This window comes from Neolamprologus multifasciatus, chromosome 6, assembly GCF_963576455.1.
Source record: "Neolamprologus multifasciatus chromosome 6, fNeoMul1.2, whole genome shotgun sequence".
NCBI lineage: Eukaryota > Metazoa > Chordata > Actinopteri > Cichliformes > Cichlidae > Neolamprologus > Neolamprologus multifasciatus.
In genome coordinates this window covers 8471016-8494863 of record NC_140444.1, presented here as the reverse complement: position 1 = coordinate 8494863, position 23848 = coordinate 8471016, and the positions used below count along the sequence as shown (strand labels likewise).

Genomic DNA, 23848 nt, shown 5'->3' with positions numbered 1-23848 from the left:
ATCCTCTGCTTCTCTGTCAGCAGCACCCTCCACTCCATTCAGCGCCTTTTCATTCATCTTACATCCCTGTGACTCCTCGAACCTGCTGGTGTCCGCAGTGCGCATGTCCGCTGCCTCCGCAGCCCCGCTGACAGATGCAGCCTGCAACTGGACGATGCTGCAGCTGGAGGAGGGGGAGGGTCCCCTCGTACAGCTCCACCCTCGCGCAACAGTCCGCAGTTTAAATGTTATGCTTTGAAATTGACGAGGGTCATTTGGACTGTTCGCTTTTGGAGTACCTCGTCAACGCCGGCTTCTCCAAACTCCAACTTTCCAAAGCCAAAGCTCCCCTGAACACCCGTTTCTTCACATTATGTAAGTATATCCTTTAGTGGAAGCGTGCAGCGGCGGTCATGAAGTGCACCTGTCAAACGGCATCCCCTCATAACTTTAAATGCGTTTAAGGAAGAGGGAGTCTGCGTGTTTTCCTGTAGATAATGGCGGCTGCAGAGCTTTAATGTGAACTTTGTAGCTACTATGAAACATTATTTTAAAAATATGCTTTAAATAATGTTTTAGGGTAGCCTAGCATATGAGTTTTATTCACAACTTCTTCTGACAGTTAAAAGCAATGACATAGTTTACGTATCTGGGCGTCAGCTCATTATGTAATTATACATCTCCTGTATGCAAACACTTATTTGTGCATTAGATAAAGTGCAACAGACGACGTAGTATTATTGTTACGTTAATCAACTACAGTTAATACTGTAAAAAAAAATACATATATTAAAAAAAAGTGGAAAGGTCTGTCTATCTAAGAACCACATCCCACTAACCACTGAGTTTCCTGTTTTCCAAATATGGTTGTATTAGGCTGCATGTATATCCAGTATGTTTTCCCTGAAGATGCAGATAGCACAGACTCGTGACAATTTTCACATACAGCTAACTAATCTTGTCATGATGGGTTTGGAGGAGTGATGGACTGATTTTTTATATAACACTCTTCTGCTCTCCTGAGGCGCTCAAAGCGCTTTATACATGCCTCATTCACACATTCATACAAGCCTTTTTTCTATGAGTGCTTTCTGTCTAACATTAACACACATTCATAGCAACTTGGGGCTAGTATCCTGCCCAAGGATATTTGGCATGCAGACGTAGTCTCCCATCTGTTTTATTTCAAGGGCTTTCACTGTCATAACCACACAAGCTAATGGACAGTCTAATAACTGAGTATTTCAACTTAATTATATATATGTAAAACTTGGATGCAGCTTTAAACAGAGTAATTTTGCCACAGCATCACAGGTTTCTGGATGAACAGTTAAATGAACAGTTTGGCAAGCACTGGGATATTCCTGGTCAGAAAATAAGAGGAAACACTTCCTGGAACAAGTCAAGTGTATATTTTAATAAATTCAATTAAACTATTTTCATGTTTTAATAGCAAACATTGAGCAAAGGCCTGGAAAACCTGATGCATCTGAGTTTATTGATAAAACAAATAGAAAGGTCACTTAGTCTCCTGAGTGATATTTCCACTTGTTTATTATTTTTGATAGAGACTCTGGAATAACGATCCAATTTATTGGTCTCATCACAAGTTTTATTTTTAGCCTTGGTGTGATATTTTTTGACAAACTAGAACCGAGACAATACTGATTTGGTTTGATGATTACACAGGAGAGAGTTTAATATTATATTTAGTGGTTAAAGTTATGACAGATCAATAATACTGGATTATGTGTAGTTTAGTCTCATGACGAATAAAGATGCCAGCGATGACAAACCATCGTCGTGACTGTGAGACATTTTCCCTCTGAACCCTGTTCTGTCTTCAAGATACACTTACTGAGCACCAAACTGTATCAACACCATAGAAAGTGAGAGTGGACTCCACAAGTATTAAGTATTAACTCAAGTTGGTGAGAAAGGTTAAAGAGAGTGAGGAGGAGTAACTTGATTGGCTGCACACACTTAAGTATACGGGGAGTGTCAGGAAAAGTGTGTTTACATTCATCTGCAGAAAATCACCAGATCATCAGAGGGTTCCTTCCTTGTTTTCTCAGACGTGTGCTTGACTTACTGCTTTCATCCACTGACTTATAGACAGTGTTTGCTTCTGCTTCAAGCTAATACTTTTGCAGTATATTTTATAGTTTGTTTGTGACTTAGTTTGTCTAAGACCAGGATTTCATATATAAGCTATCTTAGGTTAGAAAGTAAAACATTTTTCCCACTCAAAAAAGTGCAAACTTGTTTCATTTTATCCATCACATTATGGTTTTATAGTTATGTAACAGTCCGTAAATTAGACCTAATGGGTTCCGTTTTTTTAATAACACTTGAAAAGTATTAAGTGCATGTACATTTACTCCACATATTTCTGTTAGCATTTCACATAAGCTCAGGAATGCTCCTTTTCAGACATGACTGAGTCCCAGGCACTTGTTCATGATTTAATCAGTGCATTTAAAAATGAATGCTACTAGGGCCCCGTGTGAAGCACGACTGTTAAAGCTCCGGGCCCCCCTCAGGATCTCTGCCTTACTGTTATCATTTTGGAGTAAACGACAAGGCCGGCAAGAGACATACTATTCCCTATATGGGCTTTGTTTGGGAGTTCACTTGCCTTGCTGTTTAGGTCTGCAGAAAAAAGCCCTGCTCCAGAGAAGGGGTCCATATATGGTCATCACAGCACGAGACTGAAGCCTCATAGCAGGAGACAGAGAGAGAGTAAGAGAGAGCAAGCGAGAGAGAGAGAGATGCAGAGTGAAAGACTGGATAAAATGGATGTTGACAATTAAGCGCTGACTTGACTGAGTATAAGTAAATGCCAGCAAGTATTAATGGTTTAGAGTTACTTGAGATAGAGCTGTTGACAAAACGTAGCGGTCTTTGTTGTTGAGTTAATTAAAATCAATTTCCCAGCCTCAGTCATTGGATCTACAGTAGGGAAGGGAATTGTTTGTGCTCTTCCCTTGTGGTGTGTGAGAGAGACAGGGAGAGAGTGCAGGGTCGAGAGGGGGGTGGAGGTCTGTGAGAATGGCTGCACTCTGGAACTCCCCGATAGATGAAGCATATTAACTCTTTGGGTTACAACCACAAGCAAGGAGGCAAATTTATAGCATGTCTCCCACTAGGACTTACTCATTACTTGACACAGGGTTTTGCTATCTATAGGCCCAATCAGGTACTTCCAGTACCTGCAAGTGATTCTTGTCTCTTACTGACTGCTGCTACTGACTTTCCGTTGCCTCTTTTCTCCCTTACTTGCATTCTTTCTGTCATCCATCTTTGTTTTACTTACTGCTCCCTCTTTTCTAACATTCAGTAAATTTTTTGTCATCGACAGCTGGCCCTTCACCTTAAGCCAAGATGTCCACGAAGGCCCCTACCGAGGATGAGAAGTTCCTCTTTGTTGACAAAGACTTCCTCAACAGCCCGATGGCTCAGGCTGACTGGGCAGCCAAGAAGTTGGTATGGGTTCCATCAGAAAAGCATGGCTTTGAGGCAGCTAGTATAAAGGAGGAGCATGGCGACGAGGTGCTGGTGGAGCTGGCTGATAATGCCAAGAAGATAACAGTCAATAAAGATGACATCCAGAAGATGAACCCTCCCAAGTTCAGCAAGGTGGAGGACATGGCCGAGCTCACCTGTCTAAATGAGGCCTCTGTGTTGCACAATCTTCGCGAGAGGTACTTCTCTGGGCTCATTTATGTAAGTATTTACTAAAAACAAGCGCATGCTCACAAAATAGTTTATGCCTTATTCTTATAGCAACTTGTTGACTTTGTTATCCCTTTGTTATTTGGATTGGGATGTACAAACTCTGACCCTAAATAAAGTACTAGAAAAATGACGACAAACTATGAATTTCCTCAGATTATTGTACTTTTTACTACTACTGTCTCGTTCTCTGGCAGAAACAAGCATGCAAACTGTGCAAGTAGTCCTTGTCTCACTTTTCCTGCATTCTCTGCTCTCAGACATACTCTGGCCTGTTCTGCGTGGTGGTGAATCCTTACAAAATGCTGCCCATCTACTCAGAGAAGATCATCGAAATGTACAAAGGAAAGAAACGACATGAACTACCCCCTCATATCTATTCCATCTCTGACAACGCCTATAGAAACATGATGCAAGGTAAGATGCTTTCTACAAAACTCCACTTGTGATGTAGATGCTTTCATACTGCAAAGACATGTTCCTACCCATGTTTGCTCTGTAATGGGGCTTTTTTATGTTATCTGTCCAAAGTATACAATAGAAAAAAGTCTTAGGCAACCTTTTCTTTATATTTTGCTTCCAAGGAGCCAGACTCTAGTTTTAAAAGTGGTTCTCCAGGTTTTCTAAAGATCTTTCATAGTTTTTCTCTGGACATTGGCTACTTTTTGTTGTTGTTGTTGTTGTTGTTGTTCATTAAGCCTAGTATTGGTTCCCTGGCATCCAGTATAAAAGCATACCTGAATAGAAAGCCACACAATTGAATGCTATCAGTCACTAACTGGCCTCCCCAGGGCCCAAACTTCAACATTTTGAAAGCAGTGTGGGATAATCTTGGAAAACAACAGAACAAAAGTCAGGCAACACCCAAGGAAGAGCTTTGAATGTCCTTCAAGAAACCTGGAGAACTATTCTTGAAGCTTAATTAAAGACATTACAAGAAAGCTTGACCGTGGTAGCTCAGGCTGTGTTGAATGATGAAGGAGGTCATACCAAATATATGCAAACTCTGTTTTTGCCTTATATACTGAAAATAATTGAATAAATTCAATAAATTGCTGTAGCTATTTTACTAGCAACATATAAACAAATGAGGTGTGGCTCAAGACTTTTGCACAGCACATGCTGAGTTGGGCTACAACATTTATAAACTAAAATGATCAGATCAAAATGATAAATAATATCAAATTGAGACAAGAAAGCAACAAACGTAAGTATATCTTCAGCAGGCCTCACACATAACTGAATAAAATCTGCAGGCGTTAGCTGCTGAAGCTCTTAAGTAAGCTGTGTCAAATTGAGCTGTTTGTTGGCAGCTTTAAGAGCTTGTTGTGGGCGAGTTGTGGTATCAGCTGTCAAAAGCATCACTTTTCTCTTGGTGACGACTGCTGACAGGCTTATCACACTGTCATGTTGACAAAGTGGTTGACAAAACTGCAAACTAATCCATGAAACTGATGGCTTAAAATGCAGAGCCATGTTTATAATGTAGTGTTAACAAAAAAAATACACTCATTAAAATGTAAAATGGTATGAAAAACAACTCCAAAATAGTATTTTGGTCTCATAGAGGTGATGGTAGCAGTCTTGGTCATGCTTACAGTAAATGTCCCTGCAGTGATTCAGAGTGGCTGGTTTCCCATAGAATCAGAGTCTGTGTTTCCAGGGGGTCTTGCCCACTGGATTTTATGTTGATGTGACGATGTGTTCTCTCAGAGGACTTGACATCTGGATTGTGAGATGGTTGAGAGATGGGTGGAGGGCAATAAAACATTTCCTGTTTCAGAAAACCCTCTTGCTTATTTAAAAAAAACTTTCTTAGGTCAGTGTAATTGTAGTAAGTGTAGTTTATTGGTCCTATTAAATGAGCCTGAGACTTTTGCCCTTTGGTTTGAGGAGTTTCCTTCTTAAACAGGATGTTTGGACAGGAGTTACTGTAATTTAGAAAGTTATTGTTTGGAAACCATCAAAGAAAGTTGTGTTATAATTTCTTCCACTACTGTACAGGCCTCACACATACATGCACAGCTGTCAATTCTGATAGGGTCATTATTACGGTATTGAAGTACACACTTGAATGAACCATGAATTTCAATGCTAAAAAGCTTGAAGAGATCCAAAGAAGTCATCGGGTACTCTAAAGCTTTGTATTTTGTTGTCATTATAGTTCCTTTAGAGAGTATGTGATTCACACTGTGATATACAAAGCAAAATAATTGTTCTAGGATGTAAGCCAACAACTTGAAACTATATTTCTTTACCCGGGGGTACTTTTGTTTGAGAAAATGTCAGTAGCATCGAGACCACCAACCTCTGACACCCTCTCTCAGACTGTTCCCGGCAGCTTTAGGTTGTCCCACATTCATCACTTTATCTATTTGTGTTGATAATGCTGCATGAAGTACGGAGCCCTGCAAGGGATATTGGAGAAAAAAAAATTAAGATGAATTTTTGCAAGATCTTGCAAACGTTTTGCAAGATCTCACAAAATAGGCCGCATCCTTCAGAGGCCACCAGCTCGAAGCTGACCAGGAGGTCGAGGCACAATGGCCTCTCTCTCCTCTCAGACCCTTACTCAGGAGTGCGGTGTTCCCCCCGGCTCTAGTGGGCCTCGACCTCCCGGTCAGCTTTGAGCTGGTGGGTAACAGACGTCTCCAAAAACGTCGGAGCACTTTTGCAAATATGTGATGTCTTGATAAACCAAGCAGATATTTGAAGTTTACACAGCTACATTTTGTGACCCATAAAGACTAATATTAAAACTAAGTAGCTGCCTCCATTGGTGGATACTGAAATTGGCTAGACCGCGCTATGAATTCTGGGATAGGTTGGGCCACAAAGGATACACCAACTCGGCCTTCAAATGCGACCTGCGAAGGATTTGTGGAGGAGGACGTTTTAAATATCTCCCCAATTATATCAAGACTGATGCAAACATATCGAGATAAGTTTGCATCACTGGGGTCAAAGCTGAGTGTAGCCAGGAGCTGTCTGTGTTTGTGTCTGTGTGATGCACTCATGTAGTTTATGGATGAACTTTGTGCATCCAGTTTGCTGGCTCTACCAGATATAGTCACATCAGGCTTTAAAAAAAACTAACAGACAGCTATAAACCATAGTGGAAGTTCAAAATGCAAGTCCACAAACCAGGGATCAGGGCAGCAATGGGTATCTTTAATATATAGTGTAAGATTTTGGTACAACGTATATATCGCATTACGCATTACGATCAACGATGACTGATCAAAGAAAATAAAGAAGCCTATCAAATGTGACCGCACCCATATGTAGAACAAATTTGGAAATAGATATACTGAAACTCTAGTTTGTCTTCAATTTGCTAAATTTGTTTGGCAATGACAATATAAATAACTTAATTGGTCTTTGTTATAATAATATAAAGCAACTTAATGCTTTCTAATGCTTTTCTGTTACTAATAAGGTGTAAGCACTGAAAGATTTAAAGTTACAACAAACCAGGATGCAGGAAAATACCTCATAAGCTATAGTTTGTAAACACAGCATCAAGAGTAAACAAGAAGATGGGAGGATTGGTGTTTATGTGGCGTTTGGATTATACATCTGTTCATCTCTGAGAACGAACGCTGGAACATAGCAGATGCTGTTCAGTCTGTGTCTGTGTGGGCAGAAGAAAGAAATGTGTTTTGATTTGCTGCATTTATTTCAGATTAAACATTTTTTTCGGACTTATCATATATTTGACAGTAGATATTTAAGCTTGGACCACCCATTTAGCTGTCACGTTTTAACAACTGGGACTTAAAGTGCTTGAGTAAAGAAATCAAGATAAGTCGGCAGCGAAAAATAAGAACAAAAAAAACCACAAAGAGAAATATAAAGAAAAGCATAGAAAAGACAAGAAACAATTAATCAAAAATATATTCATTCTTTAAAAATAACAAAATGTCTCAAGACTCATGCAAAGGTGAAAGAGACTGTCTCATATAGGTTTAAGTGAACTCATGATACGTTTTCCTCGTCCTTATTTTCTATCACTGTTACTATTACAATGGTGATGATTATGTTAAATAAAATTTCAAGTAATCCATGTGAGCCCAAAGTTCAGGCTTCGAACTATTCTCAGCACTGTTTCAGGCCGTTTGTCCTGCTCTTAGACCTGCATGATGTCAGCGAGACTGGATATCTTTAATATCATGATCTAAGACACACAGCGCAGGCTATTACCACATAAAGTCCCACCTACCTGATGTTTAAACTTTCTGTTTATAAGGCAGGGGCAGTCAGAGGACAGTTGGTTTAAATGGAAGGGATGGCAGCTAAACAGCTTGATTTGAGACAACAAGATCCAGTATTATTTTCAAATGTGAATCATGTGGTTCAGGAATAAGAATAGCTCATGGAGTGTGAAATCAGTATGATAGGTCCTGTTTAATTTTTAAAGCTCGGGGAAAAGTATCAGTTTGAGAGGGGAAGCGAGTCAGAGGAAGGTTGTCTTAAAGGCAACTTTAATGAGGGTCATGGTTTAGATAAATAAGAGTGATTTTGAGCTGTAATGTAAAGCTACTGTAGTGGAATAAAAAAGTAACTGGAAATGAGCATAACTGGACCACATTAAAGTTTTATATCTCCTTTTGATTCATAGGGTCTGATTGCCTTTACAATATTGATGTCTCAAGGGTTCTCTATACACCAAAATAATATAAGAAAAACTATGACTGCCAGGGAGTTATTGTTGATGCTTTGGTAGGATTTCCCATGAAGTTATGACTAATGAAGCAGGATGTTCTACACTGAGTGCTGTAGTATGAACAATTCACATGTAAACTGGAAGTGGTGCATAACTGAAGCAAATCCAGATAAGTCTCCTAAGCTCTGAAACATTCCTTCTTCAGTCTTGGCCAAGATCCCATTCCTCCAAAAGTGTACTTTGGTCTTTGATGTCCAGGAGATAAAGATGTAAGATTCCCGTGGGGAGTTTTCTGTCTCCAGCAGCAGATGATTGACATGCTGTCCTTCCGTGCTCACAGTATATTTACTGGTGCAGAGACTCATATAATCAGATTTAATTCTCATGACTTAATTAGGTTCACAGATTTTTTTAAGTCTCATTCACTAATGTTGTTTTTGGATTTGTTACAAGAATTCACAAATCTGGCCACCTTACTCTCTCTCTCTCTCTCTATGTGTGTTGCTTTCTTGCACTCTGCCTTAATTAGGAAGTGCAGAGAGGGAACAGGGTACATTTCGTCTGTATGTAAGGAATGAATCCAGTGGAACAGCAGCCAAACTGGAGTTTACAGTTTAATGGAGGCTGGACACTGTAGCTGTGTGTGCAGAATAGAATAGAATAGCCCTTTATCGTCATTGTACTTGTACGACGAAATTATGAGTGCTCCACCCTAATTGTGCAGGAGTGTGCTGCTGGTTATTCTTGTGTGTGTGCGTGCGTGTGTGTGTGTGTGTGTACTTGTATGTGTGTGTCTTGGGGACCGCTTTAAATTTTCCACCTCTAAAGAGAGGACAGTTTGGCAAAGTGAAAACTCAATTTATGAAACACCTTCAAAGAGTTTTGTTGGGGACTAAGGTTGATGTAATGATGCAACAGGGTTAGAGAGGAGCGGTTAATTAGGTTAATTTCTGTTGAACAAGATCACATTAAGCCCAATTTAATCTCAAGTGCCAGACAAGTTAAGTTGTTGTAGTACCACCAACATTTTTCCTTTCTTTAGTTGAAAGAAGTTCATTAAACATTAGACAATTAAATATAAAGTATCTGTTAAAACCAATAGACAGTAAACATCATCATATCATATCATCAATTAGTGCTTTGGTTTGTGACGTTATCCATTCTGTCAGTGCAATGTTTCCTGGTGCAATAAATGGGGAAAGATTTCCAAAAATGATGCCCTCCTCTCTTGCAATTTTAATTTTCTATGCAGTGGGTCAGATTGGACAATAGATTGGATATAAAAGAGAGGAAGTGCCTTAAACATTTCTTTCTAAAAGGCAGCAAGGTAGTGACTCCTCTAGTTGAAAAAGGATGATGTCCAGTTGTCTATAAGAAAACTACTTACACTCTGACCTCAGTAAAGACTGTACTGATGAGTGCATGAACTCAGTTCAAGTCTTATGGAATACAGCAGTATCAGAAAGGACATTAAAGCAGGGTATGTTTAGGGGGGACCTTATAAGTGTGCACAGGCCCTCATGTCTGGTTTAAAATAAATTGGAAATTGTGTGGCTCAAAGTTTCAGAGATGAAATTTCACAAATCAGTGGGTGACATCATGGTCGCTATGTCCATGTTTTATATAGTCTATGGAACCGACTCTTTGGGAGACGTTTGACACCACAGAGATGGAGTGAAGTGTCAGTAAATAACCTCACAAAGTTAGACATGTCATCAGATTTGTGTCCCGGACATGTGGATGATAATCAAAGTGAAAATTACACTCTTCAGTGTCAGAATGAGGAATTGTCTCCCGTCCTTCACCCTACCCTGGGTCATTTTTGTTGCACAGTTGCACAGAGGTTTATGAGGCTGCCTAGCATTTGTTCTGTTCTGATCACAAATGCCCAGAAAAGTTATCTCTCTTTCAGCAATGTGCACCATACTCCCCCAGGGGTGGTTTGTACTGAAGTATACAGTTACAGTTTAGCCTTACATGGTCTTCGTGTAATCTCCCTGGAGTATTTTTGGAGACAGTCTAATGACTCATTGTTTTTGCGCATTTAGAGTTCATTTTCATGTGTAAAAATCAAAGTATTTTTAAGAGTTACATGTTTTCTTTGGCACAAGGGAGTAAATCACAAAGCCTAGCTGGTGTTTTAAGTTTTAAGTAAGACAGTAGATTGATCTTTATTGCTGGAGAATTGCATGTGGTTTCACAGTAGTGCATTTGACTACTTTGCATGGTGAACATAAGTGGTAGAAAGAAAAGAAAGAAAATAAAAGTCCCTCATGTCTATCGTACACAATAAAAATTACAAATTTATTCTACATTTACTGCAAACTTATTTAGCTGTATCATGAATTTTATGTTTAAAAGTATTCAACATAAGTTGTAATAAAAATAATCTAACACTGACTCTCTCTTGATTCTACAGATCGTGAAGACCAGTCCATTCTCTGCACGTAAGTGAAAATCTCTCTCCTCCATGCTCACCTGTTCCATCTTTGCACGTTTGTTTTTTTACATTTTAAACATCACATAAAAGCAGGAGTGAATGCTACATCTGTTTGTGTGCAAGAACAGTTACATAATGCTTGTGTAAACATAGATCTAAACAGACGAAATACCTTTTTGGTCTCTCAGCACCGTTTCAACCATTAGTGCCAAAAAGAAATGGTTTTGTTTGTCGGATTTTGTTACCGTGGAGTCATCTTGTATTCAAAGACAGCTAAACTGGATGTGCTTTAATGATTTTATGGTGCTCCCAGAGGCCTCTCTCTCCTCTCAGACCCTTACTCAGGAAGTATGCCCTGGACCCTGATGGGAGAACCAGATTAGCTCTGCAAATGTTTTGGCTCTATTTTGTTTGTTTATTTGTTCTAAACTAATTATTGAGAACTTTGACTGGGCAATTGGACATCCAGGAACAAACGGCCTCATTTTGTCTCTTAATGATAGCTTGATATTTGGACTGGCCTGAACTGAACTGTACTTTTAACTTATAGAAAACAAAGTGAGTTAATTCGTTTTTCTTTGTGTGCTGGAGTGACTTCACATTTTGTCATGTACCATTTTAAATTAGTTGCACAATATAATCTTGCTGTTTATACATGTATATCCCAGTCATAAATGTCATTTAAACACAATCACAAGAATAACCTTCTACACAACAAGGTTAATTTACATGAGGCCATATTTAAAACTGTTTAAAGTTTTATACGCAGAGCCGAAACACCATCAGCTTGGAACATCAAGTCCTTGCACTTTTTAACATTTCTGAGCCCCATCAGGCCTTTGGACCCATAAAAGGCAAAAATGTTTCAGCAATGATACGTGGAATTTCATTTATGACATTCTTCCTTGTGGTTGGATGCACTTGTGTTTAATTGCTTTGTATGCTTTGTGGTATTGTTTTTACAACAATCTATTATGGGCCGCTTGCATCTTAATGATTTTTAGTGAAAGCACTTTTTAATGTTGTGACTGGAGACTTGAGTGTGTGATTTTAAGCTGTTAATTAGTTGGGAAATTACACAGGGTGACATTTCTGTCACAAATTTCATATACTTCCTCTGTGGATGCACATGCATCGTTTTACCATGTCTGAAATCTGGTGAAGGCAAAAGAGGATTCAAAAGCATGACTTTTGAAAGTGAAGGTTAGAGTAATCAAACAAACAAAAATAGACTAAGGGTAGACTAAATAAGTGGATCCGATGACCAAAAAAAGGGAACTAAACTTGAGGAAGTTAGAGAAACGTCGGATAAATAAATACTCCAAAGAGGAATAGATAACAGGACGCAGGTGAAGCAAATCAAGATACAGACAGTAATTACAGTGTTATTACAGTTTCAAACCTATTATAACAAAATTAAAACGGCTCCAGTCTGGACTTTTATTTGTGGGTTTGATTATATCTTAAAATGATTCCTACTATATCTTCTGGTTGCTGAGTCCTGATGAATGTATTATTTATTGTATTTCCCTGATTGCTCCATATAATAGTAAAAATGTGCCATGGGAAATAGTTGGGATGCTAAGAAATTTTTGGCATTTCAGCTTCACAAGGTCACCAGTTTCTTTTGTCTGCTGTTCAGTATATTTTCATGAAAAACAGACTGATGGGACAAGAATATTCACTATACTTCTGACTAGCTTAGGGCTCAAAGTTATTAATTTTTTAATGAGGAACGCCAAATATTTAGCCTTCCTGTCTGTTCTTGTAATTTTGATTTGTCAATCTAATAAAAAAGGGTGTGCAATTCATTTTCTCAAGGGGCCTCAAGTTCTCAAGAAACTGGAACTGCTGTGGAAGATCACATTTTATCACTTTTGTCCACAGTCCCAGTTTCTTATGGGGCCCCCCTGGGAAAAATTCTTTAAAAGACGATACTACTTCCCTGATATTCAGTGACACATGTACACTTGTAAAATGTAGAGAAAAAAAGATGTTTTTATGAAATTAAATTCCCAAATATTAGAAATGCGGCCATCCATTCTGTAATCGTTTATACCCTTTCAAATAATCTTATATCCACAAGCTTGATAAACTATCAGGAAAAAAATCCCAACAGAATTTGCTCTGCACTAACAGCTGCCTGCAATAGGAGCCTGGATGTCATATATCCTTAGCAGACCTGAGTAATTACGCTCCTCTTTATGCTGCCAGGCCCTAACACAGTGAGCATCCGATGCCTTTTATGGACCCATGACCGAGCATGTCTGTGTGTTCTGGCTAGTGGCTGATGGCTCTGGGATCATTCAACTTTATTTGAAGTAGCCAAGTTCATTTTCGGGGGAATAAATTGCATTGTCTCGCTTATGTTTAAGTAATTAGATGCCTTTCAAGCATACAGTAGCACTTTTTTAGATTTTTGTCTAGTCTAAGAGTCGTTGTCATATAACTTTCATCAAGTTGGGTGGCTGTAGCTCAGGTGGCAGAGCAGGTCAGCCACTAATCAGAAGGTCGGTGGTTTGATCCCAGGCTGCCTCATGGCTGCATGCCAAATATCCTTGGGCAAGATACTAACCCCATGTTTGCCTACTGGTGGTGGTCAGAGGGCCCGGTGGCGCCAGTGTCCGGCAGCCTCGCCTCTGTCAGTGCGCCCCAGGGTGGCTGTGGCTACAATGTAGCTTGCCATTACCAGTGTGTGAATGGGTGGATGACTGAATGTAGTGTAAAGCGCTTTGGGGTCCTTAGGGACTGAGTAAAAGCGCTATACAAATGCAGGCCATTTACCATTTTCAAGTTATCAGGTATATAAACTAATATAAGAAGTACATTAATATGAAGTATCGGTATCTAGCTCGGCTCTAGTGGAATGGTTGCATGAAATATTCCCTTCTGTCTCTTCGGGTGCATCTTAAAACCGATTCTTATATAGTGCCTTTCTAGTCTCCCAGAGTACTCAAAGCACTTTGTACAACATGCCGCATTCACCCATTCACACAAGCACTGTCTTCTATGTTTTTAAATGCTTTCTAACTAGCATTCACACACATTCATACTCCAATGGATTCATCGGAGAACAACTTAGGGCTAATATCTTGCCCAAGGATATTTGACATGCAGACTAGGGGGAGCCAGAGATCGAACCCCCAACCTTCCGATCAGTAGACGACCTTGTTAGACTTAACTAGAGTAACTCTGAATGAGTTACATATGGAAATCTTATAATCGGTCTCAGACAACTTTCTTCCCTTATGAACAACAGGTGAGTAGCATCAGTATGCACAAATAAGAAAAAGGGTAATAAATCCCTTTTAAAATAACCTTTTCCCTGAAACTGTGTAGATTATCACAGGACCTGTGTGTAGTATACAGTCTGAACAATAACATTATGCTTTGTGTCAGGCACAGTTATCTCTGCAGCACATGATTTCCATTCAATTAAACTGGGTTACTGAAGTGTGAACAGAAGCCTGTCAGTACTGCTTATCTTCATTGTCCTCTCTCCTTCTCTATTTCTTTTTCAATCCCACTGTAACTTTTTCCTCCCTAGTGGAGAGTCTGGTGCTGGGAAGACAGAAAACACCAAGAAAGTCATCCAGTATTTGGCTGTTGTGGCCTCCTCGCACAAAGGCAAGAAAGACAGCAGTGCTGTAAGTATCTGTGTAAAGAAACCATGAGAGTTAGGATCTGTCAGCCAGTTCCCTCACTCTTAATGACATAGGAAACTACCCAGATTAATCCTGTATATTACCATTTCCTCCAAATAGCAACATGCAGGATCACAGTTGGCTTACGTGAGTAAAGGGGAATGCCCGGAGTGTGTTTTTCTGTGTGGTTTTCATGTGTGTGTTCCTTCTTTAGGTTAGAAAAGTGCATGAAGATTGATAGTGTCACTGTTGCCCCCGAAATACCTGTTTTTCTAATGATTTTGCTTACACCAAAAGTACAGATGCTAAATGTTACTTTCCTTCTGTTAGATGGTGTTTACCCTAATATTCATCATCAAACAAAGTTTATTAAGGCTGCATGATCATCAGATTACTGAATCTCAGTCACATTTCAAACCTTGTGTTATTCAGTGGCAGATATCCAGTTTTGCCTTCTCCTCAAGCGGTTCATTACGTTCAGTTTTTTGACCTCCATCTTCTTTAGATACCCTTTCACTGCCAGTGGAGATTATATGCAAGCCTCCCCGACAGTGAAAGGATCTCTCACAGATCACAGTGTGAGCATGCCCTGTTTTTACCTATCAAACACCAGTCGCCCCCTTCCTCCCTTCCTTCCTTCCCTTACTTCCTCATCCGACTGCCAGCGGGCCTGACGTGGGCCGTGAGGCTGTCCTGTAGCTTTTACTTTGTGGAGTTTTTAAAACTCAGTTTGGGAAACTCTGTTGACTTTTAAACATTGTGACTTCACTAAAATCATCAACAAACTTGAAGCTTTAACAAAAAATAAATAAATTATTTTAACGGGACTTCAGCTCAAACCTCACAAGTTGATGTTGCTGTTCTGGTGCTCGGCTAATAATTGGAAAAAGTCAGTCAAAGCAACGCTTCCCTTTGGCTCTGACCCTGCTCACTCAGAAGGTCTTTGCTCCCAGAGGAATAATTATCTCTGGACACTGTCCTCTATAGGACCTTGAGGCTCCCATGGACTGCCTGTACAGAAATAGCATTGGATTAAACTCTTTTTTTTCTGCTTTCTCTTACTTCCCCTCATTCTCAAGCACTTTTTTTTAGCAGTTTCTCCTAATCTGTACTCTTAGATATTTGTATTTAAACTATGTCTCAAGGATCAGTCTTTCCCACCAGCTGTAACTTTCTCTTTCATGCTGTCTTGCTTTGCATCTTTTTTCCTTTTCTATTTTCTCATTTTTCCTTCAGAGACTTAAATAAACAGGACCTTCTTCTCTGCTTTGCCACCTCTGAACTGCATCTCATCAGCGGGTCTGTATCCTCCTGTTTTTTTCTTACATATAAAATAAATACTTGGCTTTTAATTGAGGACACAACTTTTCCCAAATGAAAGAGGCAAATTCCAAAATTATTTTAGTTCTCTTTTTTAACCCTAACCCTTAAATTTTCCCATGTTCCTTTGAAATGTCTATATGTGTGTTTGGTTAGCTAAAGCAAGCTTAAAATATCTGTCAAAATATCACTAGTTCTGCCAAATTTCACATAAAAATACAGTATGAAGTGAAATAATGTGAAAATCGGGAATATTACTTCAATTCACATTCAGTCAGTATTGGCTACATCTTTTACTTATTATCATTATTTCTATTTTTAATTACGGCTGTGTTTGACCTCCATATTTGTCAGTGAGTTCCAAAAACAGATATACAAATATATATCAGCATTAGTAAAAACATCTGTAAACCACATATTTTGAAACTGAGCTTAATGAATTCACACAAGTTGGCAAACAGCTTCACATGGCTATCGTTTGTCTTCATTATCTTTGTGTTACAAGTCGTGCTCCTTTCTCTTCTTCCTAGCTTTAGCTCACTTACATTGTTGCTAAGGGAGGTGTTTTTAAGCAAGAGAGGTTAGGTAGAGGTCTACAGCGCCCGACCTGGATACAGACTAGGACAGACCACTTTGATCAGGTGGATTAACTCAATGCAGAGTGACGGGGTGTCTGCCTCATTTACTGACTCACCTGCATCTACAGTCTCTGCAGTCACGCTGGAAGCAAATCGCATCTCCAGTAGGATGTTTCTGAATCGGAATCATTTTGATTTGCCAACACACTGAATAAAAAAAACTTTGTTGGAATATTTTCACAGCTTTTCAGCTGGTATTTGGAAGCCTGTGACCCAACATAACCCACCTCATCCATCTCAGCCTCTGATCTTCGTCATCAACAACAGCTTCTCTGAATTTTAACAGTTTCTCAGAACTGATGGAGGAGTGTTTTGGTCATGTCTGTGTTATGTAATCCATCCAGTATTCATCAGAAAATCAAAGAAGACTACAGTGAAATTATTATATTAACCTTTTGTAACTTGATATAAATGTACTTGTCCAAATATTCATTGTTTAGTGAGGACCCGCGCCCTGCGTCTTGTTTTCTGCCTTTTTTCCCTTGTCACTGATGATATTCTGGTAAACCTACGCTAACCTATCAATACTGACCCTATACTACTTCATCCCCACCAAACTCCAACTCCACTGCATCACAAGCAGTGAATCAGTCCTTCTTAGTCACATTTTTCTGTGTCGCTGTCATCACTAGGGGGAGCTGGAGAAGCAACTCCTGCAGGCCAATCCTATCCTGGAGGCCTTTGGAAATGCTAAGACCATCAAAAATGACAACTCCTCAAGATTTGTGAGTTTTGTGAAGTTATAGAACGCATTGTTTAGATGTTTTCTAAGTTATATTTTTTGCGCGTGTCGTGATCTCACTGCTCGTTTATCTCTCTCACAGGGAAAATTCATCCGCATCAACTTTGACGTGACCGGCTACATTGTTGGAGCCAACATTGAGACTTGTATCCTTTTTACTTTTTAATCTTAGACATATTATTTTTACAGTAAGAAGACTTTTTGTGTTGCCTTTCATCTGCACCAAAAGTTAAATGCTGCTTTTTGATTTCAAATAAGTTATTTCAAAGTTTATCTGCTGACAGCTTTTGAATAACAGTTTATTTCGGGCCATTATAAATCATCTTTTTCCTATAAAAGGCGTTTTTTAGGTATATAACTCAAACTTGCATCATCTATGAGATTTTTAAAACAACGACTGCTAGCTTTGTTGCTAATTATCCATCCATTGTTGATAATCATTGTTACTTATTTGTTTTTACGCCTCTTTATGCCAGCAGTGACAGTGTGTGTGAGAATGTGAAATCTGTTGAACATGCTGATAAATGTATTCATATTTGGCACAAATGTTCACTTGGATGAACTGTTTAGATTGTTTAAAGTCACAATAACCTCAGAAAATAAATTTTTGGCTTTAAATCAAAAATTCATACACTGATTACTGCAAAAATTTAACACTAATATCTGATGACAGTTTATTTTTAAACATAATGTCTGTGCTATAACTTAGGAATAGAATCAGGGCTTGTGAAAATATTTCACATTTGGCAAGATACTGAATAGGTGGCACTCATTCGATGACATTTTGGAGAGAGATAGATTATTACATCATTAGAAACTGAAACTTGACTGGCTTGTAAAGAAACCCACAAGGCATTAATTATATTCTTCCTATTTAGTTAAAACAAGAATTATCATTTAAGGCTGAACAGAGGTTTGTAAACTAAATTTCCCCTTCTCACAAATGAGATTTTTATTCTTTAACAGCTGCTCTCAGATCTGCTGGAGAAGTCTCGCTGTATCAGACAGGCAAAGACAGAAAGAGCTTTTCACATCTTCTACTACATGATTGCTGGTGCCAAGGACAAACTGCGCGGTAAGATGATTATAAACCCAAAATATGTGTGTGATTTCTTTGATGCTGCTGCTCAGCAGTTAGCAGGGCTTCTTTGACAGTGTGTTGTACATATCACCGTCATGTGGAAGTCTCATCTGGAGCTGGAGGAAGGGAAAAAGGAAGTCACTTCTGGTCTTCGTTGACTGTCATGCATGTCACAATTTATTCAGCTGGATTATGAAAATGTTTTTTTAAGGTCATGGAGGAAAATAATTTTCTCAAACTCTCAAAGATTTTCTTCCAACTGATGTTTAACCACAATAATCAAAATAAAGCAGAGTAAAGTGTTCCTGTATGTTATTTATGACCACTCGTGCTATTTTCTCACGAGAGCAAAATCTTCATAAAAAGTTAAGCCTCACTGATTCTCAGATTACTGACCACAGAACGATGATGATGATAAGTCGCTGTTTTTCTTTATTTTCAGAGGAGCTACTTCTGGAGCCCTTCAGTAATTACCGCTTCCTCAGCGCAGGCCACGTCCAGATCCCTGGCCAGCAAGATGATGAGATGTATGAGGAAACCATGGAGGCCATGAATATCATGGGCATCACAGAAGAGGACAGAATTGGTATCAGCGTAGTAATAAGCATAGCATTAGCATCACTCGAATACTGTTGGGTCTTTACCTTCTGAATCTGGACTGTTGTGAATTTGCATTGAAGAGGCAACATTAATTTACATTTAAATCAGAAAACAAGCTGATTTTTGGGAAATGTTCCAGCAAACAAGAAGAACATTATTATTAGTGTTTCCCTGTGAAGTCAACCACTTGATTTCCTTGTTCCAGATATCCTGAAGGTGTGCTCCACAGTGATGCAGCTGGGAAACATTGAATTCAAAAAAGAGAGGAACCAGGAGCAGGCAACCATGCCAGACAACACTGGTTAGACACAACTTCTTCCTGCCATTAGAAATCCCACTAGGGGTTCTTGACTTTTACAAAGCCAGCTGTAACTTTAAAAATGTATTATCTATAGCAGCAAGAACACCTGGGTGAAATAATATTGTGTCCAATATGACAAAATTTCTCTCTTTGTAGCTGCGCAGAAGGTGTGTCACCTGCAGGGCATCAATGTGACAGACTTTACACGAGCCATCCTCACCCCTCGCATCAAAGTGGGCAGGGAGGTGGTGCAGAAGGCACAGACCAAAGAGCAGGTACTGCAAGGAGGAAACTGTTTAAAAACACAGGAATAACTGTGTGTTAATCACACCTCCAACTCAGTTTAAGTGTGGTGTGTGTTCTTCTGTGTGTCTGTGTCTGTTAGGCTGACTTTGCTATAGAAGCGTTGGCCAAAGCTGTCTTTGAGCGACTGTTCCGCTGGATCCTGGGCCGGGTTAACAAAGCCCTGGATAAGACTAAACGCCAAGGAGCCTCCTTCCTGGGAATCCTTGACATTGCCGGTTTTGAGATCTTTGAGGTATAGATCATCACACACTGTAAAAAAAAAAAAATTGTAATATAAAAGAATTTTACTGTGTATTTTACAGTTTTGTACTGTTCTTCTAGAATATCATTAAATTTACATAAACACACTGTGATTTTACATTTCAAATGTAAATTAACGTAAAATCACTGTAAATGTAATAAAACATAATTTTCTTGTTTTTTAAATGTATTTGTCTGTACATATGCATATTTAGATTGTTAAAATACATTCACAAATGAAAAGGGCAAAATCCCATGTAAAATTAGGGCAACAAACCGTATTTTCATGAGAAGGTTATTTTCTGGTATTTTCTGGTATTATTTTGGCGCCCCAGCTGCCGGAATATTACTGTTTTTTTAGGATTTTTTTTTTTTCTACGGTGCAGAGCGCTTGGAAAGATAGTGGATGTGATATGCATGTCTTCATCTCTGTGTTCTGGCTATTGCAGGATAACTCATTTGAGCAGCTGTGCATCAACTACACCAATGAGAAGCTACAGCAGCTTTTCAACCACACCATGTTCATCCTGGAGCAGGAGGAGTACCAGAGAGAAGGCATCGAGTGGAACTTCATTGACTTTGGCCTTGACCTCCAGCCCTGCATCGAGCTCATTGAGAGGCCAGTAAGTGTTAATAATAAATAACAGCATCAGTTAAATCCTACACAGCCTCTTAATCATATATATTCTCTGCAGAACAACCCTCCAGGCATCCTGGCCCTGCTGGATGAAGAGTGCTGGTTCCCCAAAGCCACAGATATCTCCTTTGTGGAGAAACTTTTAAACACACAGGGCAACCACATGAAATTTGCCAAACCTAAACAGCTTAAAGACAAAACAGAGTTCTCCATTCTTCATTATGCTGGGAAGGTGAGAACGATGGCAGTTAGGAGAAGGGAAAAATGTTCTGTCTTCATACTGTTTATCTTCATTTGAAGACATTAATCATCTTGCATTCTCACGAAAGCTCACATAACTTTGTCGTCTTGCCGTTTTAGGTAGACTATAACGCCACAGCCTGGCTGACAAAGAACATGGACCCTCTAAATGACAACGTTACAGCACTGCTCTCCAATTCTTCTAACCAGTTTGTCCAAGACCTCTGGAAAGATGGTGAGATGCATATGATTTTATTACATGTCTTATAAGTTTATTGTAAGCCACTCTGAGACAAGGACCAAACTCTCCTCAGTGATAAGCCATAAAAACAGCACAAGCTTCTGCTGCCACAACTAAACTAGATTTTCTTCTTTACTGAAATCCTAGAAATGTTTTTCTGCACATTTTGCCTTTGGCTTTGAAGAAACTTCTAGGTTAGGGCTTCCTATCTTGCCCGAGAGACACTCAGAAAAGAGACTATTTATCTAGGAAGTTCACTTCCCGGTTAAATAAAAGGGAAAAAAGAAACCTTAGTGATTGTTGAACTATTTTGGAGCCACAACTAAAGATATCACCTTGATTCTTTCATATTGATCATTTTTTAGATGGGACAACTCAGATTTATTTTACCTGAAAAACATTAAAGCAGCAGCGGTCACCCTCCTGCAAATCTGACATGTACAAAATGAAACAAATTACCTGAAAGCAACACACACATTTCACCTGCTTTCATCCATATGTTTGTCCCACAAAAGATATGCAATTAGATTCTTAAAACTGAAATAGGCATTAAGGCAAAAACAAGCTGATTTTACACACTGTTTTGTGTTTTTCAGCGGACAGAGTCGTCGGCCTTGACACATTAGCTAAGATGTCAGACACCACCGGCCCGAGCGCCTCAAAGACCAAGAAGGGAATGTTCCGCACAGTGGGGCAGCTCTACAAGGAGTCTTTGGCAAAACTCATGACCACGCTGCACAACACCCAACCCAACTTTGTCCGATGTATCATCCCGAACCATGAGAAGAGGGTAAAGACAATTAGCAGCAAAACTACTAGACTAGCAAAACTATAGATGTGGTTGCTGGTGGTTAATCATCAATTAATCAAGTGTGTGTGATTATCAGCACTTGGCTGCTATCTATCCTCTTAATTTCCTATACCTTAAAAGTGTACTTAGTATTTCACAGGATGGCGTAAAAACCTATAAGAACTTTTTTTTCACATGACTATAGATGCATATTGAGAGGAAAGCTTTTTTATCATTATATAAATTAGCAGTTGATCTCACTCCCTATGTGGCCGTATTTCTAAAGTCATGAAAAAAAACACACACATAACTACTAACCGGTCAGCATAAGCGAGTTATACTGTATGTATTTAGTTTTTGAAAACTTTATGTAATAAAACTGCAATCCTGCTCTACTCAGGCAGGGAAGCTGGATGCTAACCTGGTCTTGGAGCAGCTCAGGTGTAACGGTGTGCTGGAAGGAATCAGGATCTGTCGACAAGGCTTCCCCAACCGAATCGTTTTCCAGGAGTTCCGCCAGCGGTCGGTCTAGCTACTAATATACTATTTCAGTCAAAATTTCTCACCATATTAAGTGTAACATCTCTCTGGCTTCTTGCAGTTACGAGATCTTGGCTGCTAACGCTATTCCCAAAGGTTTCATGGACGGAAAGCAAGCCTGCTGCCTCATGGTTAGTTCACAACTTCAAAATTGTCATCCGTGTTCATTAACATCGACACACACCAAGGTAGAATTATCCTGTGTGACAACTTAATATATCACATCATTTACTGATCTCCTGTCTGTGTAGATCAAGCATCTGGACTTGGACCCCAACCTGTACAGAATCGGACAGAGTAAAATCTTCTTCCGCACGGGAGTGCTTGCTCAACTAGAGGAGGAGAGAGATTTGAAGATCACTGTGATCATCATTGCTTTCCAGGCCCAAGCTAGAGGCTTCCTGGCCAGAAAGTATGAAAATTGAAGCCCCCCTTTAAAGCAGTTTATTTGTTGCTGTTATCACCGTAAATAAAACTTTGCATGTTGCACTATTTTTTATTTTTTTTGAAGGGCATTCGCCAAGAGACAGCAGCAGCTGACAGCTATGAAAGTGATCCAGAGGAACTGTGCTGCCTACCTCAAACTGAGGAACTGGCAGTGGTGGAGGCTTTTCACAAAGGTCAGCTAATCAGTCTCTAGAAGCATATAAATGCAACAAAACCATAGTACATCTGTGTGTTTTTTGAGAAAGAAAATTTCCAGATACTACAAAATTATTTTGAAATGACAAATTCTGCCTTTTCCTTCTGAACAACAGGTTAAGCCTCTGTTGCAAGTGACCAGACAGGAAGAGGAGATGGGTCTCAAGGAAGAAGAGCTACAGAAAGCCAAAGAAGTTGCCACAAAGTTTGAGTCAGAGCTAAAAGAAATCACCTTGAAACATACACAGGTACGGGATTAAATGCGCATCAATGACACAAACCTTGTTTTGCTTTCTTTTAATGAATCCGTTCAGCGTTGATTCGATAAAGTTTCCAGTTATGGAGAGTCTGCTGATTCTGCCTGTCTGTCAGATTGTGGAGGAGAGAAACGCACTGCAGGAGCAGCTTCAGGCAGAGACAGAGTTGTATGCTGAGGCTGAGGAGATGAGGGTCCGTCTGGCGGCGAAGAAGCAGGAGTTGGAGGAAATCCTCCATGAGATGGAGGCGAGGCTCGATGAAGAGGAGGAGCGTTCTCAGGGGCTGTTAGTGGAAAAGAAGAAGATGCAGCAGCAGATGCAGGTCAACATGTCTGTTTCACACTGTTGTTCAGTCGGAGTTGTTATTGCTCAGGTAGCTGTGCTTTCCCAGTGTGATAAAGCTGCTGGAGAAACTGAGGGTTCAGTCTTTTCATGCAGGAGTTGGAGGAACATTTGGAAGAGGAGGAAGACGCTCGTCAAAAACTGCAGCTCGAGAAGGTTGCCTGCGAGGGAAAGATCAAAAAGCTGGATGATGATATTCTCATAATGGAGGACCAGAACAACAAGCTGCTGAAGGTAAGTACTGGAAATCAGCATTTTTCGAAGTAAGTCACTTGGGAAACTAAATACATCACCGGCTTTGTGATGTTTTGTAGGAGCGAAAGTTGCTAGAGGAGAGAGTTGCAGACTTCAGTGCTAACCTGGCAGAGGAAGAAGAAAAATCTAAGAATCTCACTAAGCTCAAAAATAAACACGAATCCATGATCTCTGAATTAGAAGGTAGTCGCCTTGTATGCATTTTGAACTGT

At 39.5% G+C, this 23848-nt stretch overlaps 1 protein-coding gene across 3 annotated transcripts in view; it reads left to right on the top strand.

Annotated features, from left to right (window-relative positions):
- The first annotated feature begins 213 nt into the window (after positions 1-213).
- myh11a (myosin, heavy chain 11a, smooth muscle) overlaps positions 214-23848 on the top strand; it is a 31165-nt gene continuing 7530 nt past the window's right edge. For 2 of the 3 annotated variants that reach the window (XM_085163077.1, XM_085163079.1), the window contains exons 1-25: positions 214-354; positions 3341-3705; positions 3975-4131; positions 10800-10827; positions 14368-14467; positions 14585-14611; positions 17055-17147; positions 17247-17310; positions 18141-18239; positions 18688-18831; positions 19051-19146; positions 19303-19421; positions 19532-19684; positions 20142-20315; positions 20388-20561; positions 20690-20804; positions 21407-21600; positions 22001-22122; positions 22202-22271; positions 22392-22552; positions 22652-22760; positions 22899-23030; positions 23155-23361; positions 23478-23615; positions 23696-23819. In XM_085163077.1, the coding sequence (XP_085019203.1) occupies positions 3364-3705; positions 3975-4131; positions 10800-10827; positions 14368-14467; positions 14585-14611; positions 17055-17147; positions 17247-17310; positions 18141-18239; positions 18688-18831; positions 19051-19146; positions 19303-19421; positions 19532-19684; positions 20142-20315; positions 20388-20561; positions 20690-20804; positions 21407-21600; positions 22001-22122; positions 22202-22271; positions 22392-22552; positions 22652-22760; positions 22899-23030; positions 23155-23361; positions 23478-23615; positions 23696-23819 (3142 nt within the window). In that variant the 5' untranslated portion in view covers positions 214-354; positions 3341-3363. The remainder of the gene's footprint in view (positions 355-3340; positions 3706-3974; positions 4132-10799; positions 10828-14367; positions 14468-14584; positions 14612-17054; positions 17148-17246; positions 17311-18140; positions 18240-18687; positions 18832-19050; positions 19147-19302; positions 19422-19531; positions 19685-20141; positions 20316-20387; positions 20562-20689; positions 20805-21406; positions 21601-22000; positions 22123-22201; positions 22272-22391; positions 22553-22651; positions 22761-22898; positions 23031-23154; positions 23362-23477; positions 23616-23695; positions 23820-23848) is intronic. The other variant, XM_085163078.1, reaches the window with a different exon arrangement.